The sequence below is a fragment of the Lipotes vexillifer genome, unplaced genomic scaffold (assembly GCF_000442215.2).
Source record: "Lipotes vexillifer unplaced genomic scaffold, Lipotes_vexillifer_v1.1 scaffold217, whole genome shotgun sequence".
Classification (NCBI taxonomy): Eukaryota; Metazoa; Chordata; class Mammalia; order Artiodactyla; family Lipotidae; genus Lipotes; species Lipotes vexillifer.
The window spans coordinates 2230163-2238595 of record NW_006788200.1 but is presented as its reverse complement, the minus strand read 5'-3'; the positions used below and the strand labels follow the sequence as shown (position 1 = coordinate 2238595).

Here is an 8433-nt window from a genome sequence, read left to right as displayed (position 1 = left end):
TCCTGCTGAGTATTTAGATAGTTTTCAGTTTTTGGTTCAGAAATAATATTGTGATGAACACTGCTGTACTGGAATTGGTGTGTTGGACTACATGAGGCAGAGGAGGCATAAATAGGACTGGATGGATAATTTAGTGTGAAGGTTCATCTGGGCACTGTGTAGTCCCAGAGCTAAATAGTTAAGCTTTTTAAACATTTAAAGGGAGATCAAACACAATTTTTTTTTTTTTTTTTTTTTTGCGGTACGCGGGCCTCTTACTGTTGTGGCCTCTCGCGTCGCAGATGGAGCATAGGCTCCGGACGCGCAGGCTCAGCGGCCATGGCTCACGGGCCTAGCCGCTCTGCGGCATGTGGGATCTTCCCGGACCGGGGCACAAACCCGTGTCCCCTGCATCGGCAGGCAGACTCTCAACCACTGCGCCACCAGGGAAGCACCACCAGGGAAGCCCCACAATGTCCTTTTTAATACTTATTGGCCAGGAATTCTCCGTCTTGACTTTGTTGTAACTTGCTTTGTTATTCCTGGCAGCCACCTTCCCCTTTGGGACCTTGATTTTCTCACTTGCGAAATGATAGAACTGGACCAGAGAATTTCACAATGCCTTCCAGCTTTGAGAATCAGTGATTCTAATATTTTGCTTGTTGTTTTGACTCAGAAAACAAGCAAACAAACCCTTTGGTTATTTGTGGTTTAGTGGTCTGTCACTAGCTCTGTAAATATTTGTAGGTGGACAAAATTTTGAATGCCAGTGATATTTTATTCCAGTGTTTAGTGTTGGACCATCTCTATTATAAATACCTAAGGGACTTGTTAAACAGGTAGGTTCCTCCACTCCACTGCAATCTACTAACTCATCTCTGAAGAGTGACGCCAGGAATCAGTCTTTAATAGGCATTCCTATGTACATTAAAATTTAAAAAGCACTGTCTCACCTTGTTTACAAGATGGAAAACAAAATAGTCCTTTTGTTGTTGACATTTTACTTTTGTATTTGGGAACCTAGGAGAGAGATACTTCACTTGTTATAAAAAAACTTTTAGCATGTCCTCTATTTTCTTTTTTGCATATCTGATTTATTTTGTTTTATTCCAGATTTTCCTTCTGGTTCAAAGCAGGAAATGGCGTGATGGTCTTTGTTCTAAAACAGTGGAATATCATCGTCTAGACCAGAATGTTAATGAGGCAATGCCTTCTCTGAAGATTACCAATGATTATATATTTTAAAGCACTGTGATTTGCGTTAGCTTATTACGTAATTTTATTTGCTTGACTTTTTATATGATATTGTTCAGATGTTTGCCATTGGCAGTTAGTACTTAAATGAGAGGTGGGCCTCTCTTTATTTTGCCTTGGTGCTTTGGAAGTTAAGTTTCATGAACAAGGAGTATATCATTTTTTTATCTACATTTTTAGAGTTGAATTCAATCAGGTGTCCAAAATGTGGAGCTAAGCATTACCTGTTTTTATTGTTTTAGATTTCTTTATTGTTCTTTTTCTGGAAGTGTTAGTAATGCTACTTTTAAAAGATCCCAAACTTACAATTAAATTCTAACACATCTGATACTGCTGACTCAGATTCTCTTTCTGCCATCCAAATACTGTTTCTTAAGCACACATTTCTTTGTGCTGTCAAACTGTATCTATGTATGTAAGGATGTATGTAATAATGCTTTATATATAAGTAACATTTTTTTCTTCCAGGAAAATTGCTTTGGATATTTTTGGATAATTTATACATAATTTATTATTGCTCATTCTGACCACAATTTTAAGTAACACATTAATAAATTTGTCTAGAAATTCTGCAGTAGAGACTGCAGTTTGCAGTGGACATAAATAAAATGTTATAGAGAGCATTTTTTGGTTTGAATTACTGAATTAAATTTAGAAGTAGAAATTGTCATAAAATTTTAAATACGTGAATAATTGCTTTTACTTAGCAACTGATTGTAGCATGGGTTTCTCCAAGCTTTCAAGCTAGGGGCAGAGTTTAAAATTATACCATATTTGTTCACTTGTTTATTTTTTTATAGTAAGTTTGAATAAATTTTAGGGGCCATGTCACTTAAATAATATTGTATCTAAGTCTTTCAAATTAAAATTATACCTGAATGAAGTTGTTTGTATACATGAAGGATATATGTGTATGCTGACTCTTTCTCCCCCATGTATTTCTTTTGTTTTCTTGTTCTTTTTTAATAGAAACTGGAACTTATTTACTGTATTTAATTTTAGCCTGTCTTTCTATCATAAGGAGTTGATCAATATGTAAATATGTGATTTGAAACCTGATTGACTTCTTACAAGTGTCACGACAACTTTTTAGAAAACATAACCCCTAATATATGTTAAACACCACTCACAAAGCCCAGATGAGCCAGTGGGCATGCGGTTTGTGTAGAGGTGGAAGAGGCAGGGCAGTCCATTGTTGCTCTCGGGTGGACAATTTACTGTTATAATAAGGAAGGGAAGCAGAGTGGAAATACACCTGAACTGTTTTATTGCAGTAATTTTTTTCATATCTGAAATTGTATTATTTAATATTTTGAATAAGATTTTAAAAAATAAATGGCAAAGATATAAATCCATGATTTTATAAGTGTGTTTTATTTTATTTTTTTATTTTTTATTATTATTTTTTTAAGTGTGTTTTATTTTAATGATGGCATGGGGTCCTTCATTTGGGTGGTGATGGATGGGTAGTGCTGTGTCTGGGAGGAAGGTAAGCTGATTAGCTTGCTTTTACTCCTTTTAGCAATAGGACTGTGCTTCTATGAATTCCACATACATTTCTAGATCTTACTTTAGGTCTAGTTTACTGTTATGTACTGAAGTTTATTGAAAACTGTAGCAAACTAGGATTGCAAAGAAAAGTAAAGCAGCTAAATCAATGTGCACTTCTAGCATCCTAGCTTCCCTGTTGTCTCCCTGTTGAAGGCCCCCCGATCCTGGAGGATCATCCCCCTTAGTGGATCTGGGGTTCTTGGGTGTTTCCGGATGGCACAGTCTTTGCTACCCATGTCCCAGTGCTGCAATCAAGTAGCCTCTGACTTGGAGCATCAGACTGTACGTTGATTTAAAATGCTGCCAGTGTCTTACAGAGGCACCCAAGCCACTGGTCTATAAATGTGTATATAATTCACACATACGTGTATGTTAACAATTTTTAAATGAATTTGACCTCTATAGCATTTTGTATCTTGCTTTTTACCTAACAGATCCTATCATTAATATTCTTTAAAAACATTTAATAGCTACATAATTTATTTAGCTATTTTCCTCTTGAATGCTTAGATGGTTTCCAATTTTTGGTTCAGAAATAATATTGTGGTGAACATTTCTGTACTGGAATTGGCTTGTTGGGTTAAATGAGGCAAAGACGTAAATAGGATTGAATGGCACAGATAAGACCCACATTTGAGTCTTACAGCACTGATATATCCTACTTACATGTGGTATTGTCTGCTGCCTTCTTTCAGTGTCAGTTTCTGGAGAGACCAGGAGCACTGCACCAAATGTTGGTACTAACGGCAAAATAGAAAACACTTTAGTTCCTCTTTCTGCATCTTATCTGAAAAAGAATGTGTTGAAAGTTGTGAGGCAGACAGAAACAGACATTTAGAATTTGTGCAGGCAGGCATGTCTTGACTGGGGTTTTGATTTTAGATGTGAACTCAAGAGGGTGAGTGCAAGCTCTTTAGTAGAATGGGTGCAGGAGGCGGCCCTCGCTATGGTTTGCTCCACAGAGTGTGAGCTTGAGAACTGAGACTGGCCCTTACTCAATTCTAGCCCCTTACTCAGCACTGCCTGACACCTGCTAGGCCCCTTGAAATCATTCGATGACATACTTGCGAAATTAGATGAGAAAACAGGCCCTGCACTGGCTCATGTAGTCAGCATACAGTCTAATACTACTAACATCTGGGACCTAGCACTGCAGGCAGTGGGGGAGAACCAAGATGTAGTGTGTGAGCTTTATCTGAATATCCACATTCCTACATGAGGCTAAAGCCCACATTAATTGTGTGAGATACCACCTCTTCATTCAAATCCCAGGTTCTGATCAAAGCAGCTGCTGCCCGTTAAGGTGAAGAGGATGGAGGTTACTGCAGGCACAGCTGCCAGTGTTCTGGTTCTCTCTTTACCTCTCTGGCTGACTTTGCATTTTGTCTTTCGCCTTTTGCCCTCTCTCAGTCCTATCTGGTGGTGCAATAGTTTGCCTCCTTTTCAGCAGTAAGCTGAAAACGGTGTGGGAACTTCCCAGCAGAAATTCAAGAGGTTAAAAGTATCTTGTGAGTGTGAGGGCCAGACGTCTTCCAAGGGAGCTGAAAAGGGGGCTGTCCTGAGGTTTGAGGTCAGTCTCTAGCTAGATTCTGTTCACCTGTCGTTTTACTTACTTGACATTTACTTACTTGAGGGGAAGTTGCTAGGATAGATTGTGGAAATGGAGCTGGGGCCATTTCCGACTCCCCTCTCAAGAGCCCTGTGTGGTGGTGACCTGCTGTCTAGGCTGCTGAAGTGACTCCAGGGAGCCTGATTTTGGACCCATAAGCAGCAGCTTTTACCCACCTCTCTTCCAGCTCCCTCCTATGGAGTCCCAGACCCCTCTGCCACTATTGATGAGGTTTCAGATTTAAAAGCCCCTGCTCCTTAGGAAGCCTTTCTCTACCTAACATACTAATATTTCTGCTCTGAAACCCTATGGATCTTTCTCTCAAAACCCCAAAACTCCCTCATTTCTCTGCTGGGAAACCTAGAGATGCCGTGTTCTGGGAATCCTTTACTTCCTGCATGCCCTTCTAATAAGGCCCTTTGTGCTTCTCTCCCAGGCTACCCTTCGGAATGTGGATTGGACAGCACTCCCAGGACCCTTCCAAAGGAGGCAGTGCCTTGCAGTGGGTTAGAGCTCTGGTGGGCCCTGTGTCAGACAGTTCTGGGTTGGATTCTCACCCTAGGCCTGACCTCTAGACTCAGAGTCCCTCACATGCCATTTTGCAGCCTCCAGGGAGAGGCCAAACACATTTCCTGATCCCCTGGGAGTGAGGAAGGGTCCGGGATCTCCAGGGCTAACTTGAACATCCCTGGGCTTTGCTGAGTCTAAGGACGTCCCGGCCCACGTTGCACCTACCTTCTCTTCTAGGAAGACAGACCTGGGGAGAAATGGAGGGGAAGGAGGAGTGTGGGATGAGGTCAAGCCTGGATGACTTTGGTCTGAGCTCTGTGTTTGTATTAGCTTCCTACCTTATAAAACGGGCAACTGGTTAGCTTCCGGGTTTGTCAGGAAGAAAAAATGGATGTATGTTTGTGAAAGGACTTTGTGTGTGGGGAGGAGTTTCCAACACATCACTGACGACAGAAGAGCCAGCTTGAACCTTGGGCCCACCAAGGAGTGAGAGCCCGAAGGAGCTGCTAGAAGCTGCCCACAGTCCTGGGACTGCCTGCCCAGCTCCCCCGGGGCTCACTGGAACCATGCAGCTTGTCAGAGCTGGGTTTATACCCTGTCACCCAGGCTTGTACAGCCTGCTAGGGAACAGATGGGGCTTTCTTGGAGCCTCCCAGCCCCATTCCCTCTTCCCATCCTCATCCTTTCCCTGAAGCAAGGCCAAAGGGCCCTTCCCATCATGCCCAGGGCTGTTCCCAAGAACTTTGTCTAAAGGCAGTGAGACCCAGGACCCCAGGGAGTGTTGCTTTTAGGCTCCTCAGCGTGCCTGAGCTAAGGGAGCCTGCAGCTCTGCTGGGGGTGAGGGTTGGGAGGCGTGCAAGGACGGAGGCAGGGCTTGGGAGCCGAGGTTCACCCTCAGGTGTCCACTTTCTGCCATTACCACAGCATCGCACTGAAAGCCAAACACCTGGGCTCCTTTCACTCCGGCTCTCTGCTGTGAGCTGGGGGTGCCAGTAGGTCAAGGCAGGCACTGTCTCTGTCCCCATGGTGCCCTCTGTCAGGCAGAGAAAAAAAGAAATTAAGCAGTCACAGTGAAGTGTGATGAATGTTATACGCCAGAAACCAGATTGCACCTTTTTTTTAAAAAAAGTTTTTGACCACGCTGCTTGGCTTGTGGGATCTTAGTTCCCTGACCAGGGATTGAACCCTGGCCCATGGCAGTGAAAGCACAGTCCCAACTACTGGACTGCCAGGGAATTCCCTTACCTTTGTTTCTTCATGGTCGAGGTAATTTAGACTTATTACAATAGCAACTAACAGTGAGGGCTTCCCATGGATCAGGTACTTACTCACTATTCCGTGTGTGCACACTGGCCAAATAAGGTAGTTACTATTTCACAGATAAGGAAACAAGCACACAAGTGACTTGCCTGATGTCATAGAGCTGATAAGAGAGAGCTGGGGTTTGAATTAAGGTAAGGTCTGACTCCAGACTCCCTGTTTCTTTTTCTTTTTTAATCACTAATTGTCTGTTATTATAGAAAATGAGACAGCTACACAAAAGAAGAAAAACTATCCAAAGCTCCTGTCCCCTTAGGCCCGAAACATTTAGGTGTATTCTCTTTTTCTTCCTTTAAAAATTGCTTTTATTATGAATATAACGTAACACACTATAAGAAAATGCATCAAACAAATGTACAGCTTAACAAATTATTAAAAAGCAAATGCTTATGTAGCTATTGTCCAAGCAGAGAAATAGAATTTTGCCAACATCCCATGCTCCTTTTCCCAATCATCACCCTCCCCCTCCCTCCGTAGGGAGTTATTGTTTTGACCTTCATGGCAGTCACTACCTTGCTTTTCTTTTTAGATTTGCCATATAAATATATATTCCTAAACACTACAATTTAGTAAGTTTTGGACTTTCATATAAATTGAATCATACAGTATGCACTGTGTATATTCCTTCGTGACTAGCTTCTTTCATTTTACATTATGATGGTGAGATTCATCTTAGTTCAGCATGTAGCAGTAGTTTATTCACTTTCATTGCTGAATGGTATTCTGTTGTAAAAATATGCTGTAATATATTTATCTAGTCTACTGTTGATGGACATTTGGGTTATTTCCAGTTTCAAACTATTATGGATGATACTGTTAGGAACATTCTTATACATATACACGTTTATATACACATTTTTTGTTGCTTGCAGGAGTGTTTGCATTTCTGCTGGGTATATACCTAGGGGTTGAATTGCTGGATGCATACATTCAACTTGAATAGCTAATGTCAAACAATTTTCTCAAGTTGATTGAACCAATATACACTCTTCTAGCAGGGTGTGAGAGTTCTTGTTGCTCTACATTCTTGCTAACACTTAGCATTGGTTAGTGTTCTTAATTTTAGCTAGCCTGGTGGATATCTCATTGTGCTATTATTGTGGTTTGACTTTGCAGTTCCTTAATGATTAATCATATTGATCATTTTTTCATATGTTTAGCAGGCATTTGAATATCTCTTTTGTGAAGTTCTTTTTCAAGTCTGTCACCTATTTTCCTATTGGAATGTCTTTTTCTTACTGTTTTGTGCGAGTTCTCTTTCTGGATGTGAGCCCTTGGTTGTATATGCGACATCATTTCTCTTACTTTGTGTCTGGCTTGCCTTGGCACTGTCTTAATGGTGTCTTTTATTTTTTATTTTTATTTTTTTGCGGTACGCGGGCCTCTCACTGTTGTGGCCTCTCCCATTGCAGACGCAGCACAGGCTCCGGACGCGCAGGCTCAGCCGCCATGGCTCACGGGCCCAGCCGTTCCGTGGCATCTGGGGTCCTCCCGGACCGGGGCAAGAACCCGTGTTCCCTGCATCGGCAGGCGGACTCTCAACCACTGCGCCACCAGGGAAGCCCTAATGATGCCTTTGATGAACAGGAGTTCTTAAGGTTTTTTGAGGAAATTATAGCTCTGTTTTACTGAGGCCTACTTTGCTACTTAAATTCACAGATTTTAAGTTGTTCAGTCAGTTTTGACAATTATATATATCTGTGTGACTGCCACCCCAGACAACAGATCCATCACCCCAGAAAGTTCCCTAGTGCCTCTTTCCAGGTGCTTTTTTTTTTTTTTTTTTTGCGGTACGCGGGCCTCTCACCGCCGTGGCGTCTCCCACCGCGGAGCACAGGCTCCGGATGCGCAGGCCCAGCGGCCATGGCTCACGGGCCCAGCCGCTCCGTGGCACGCGGGATCCTCCCGGACCGGGGCACAAACCCGCGCCCCCCGCACCAGCAGGCGGACCCTAAACCACTGCGCCACCAGGGAAGCCCTCCAGGTGCTTCTTTATTCACCTTTCAGAGGTAACCATTTTCTGATTTCTTTCACCGTGGATTAGCTCTGCGTGTTCTACAACTTCATATAGGTGGGGTAAAAAGTATGTATTCTCTTGTGTCTGACTTCTTTTGATTAGCACAATGTTTTTACTTTTGGTTTTTATTTTTAAATTCACCCATATTGTTGCATTGTCAGCAGTTTATTACTTTTTATTGCTGAGTAGTGGC

At 42.3% G+C, this 8433-nt stretch overlaps 1 protein-coding gene across 1 annotated transcript in view; it reads left to right on the top strand.

The window, feature by feature from the left end:
• Window positions 1-2584, top strand: part of CUNH5orf15 (chromosome unknown C5orf15 homolog) — a 13386-nt gene extending 10802 nt beyond the window's left edge. Inside the window, exon 3 of the mRNA XM_007461354.1 lies at window positions 1093-2584. Coding sequence (XP_007461416.1) covers window positions 1093-1224 — 132 coding nt within the window. The 3' untranslated portion in view covers window positions 1225-2584. The remainder of the gene's footprint in view (window positions 1-1092) is intronic.
• Window positions 2585-8433: the final 5849 nt, after the last annotated feature.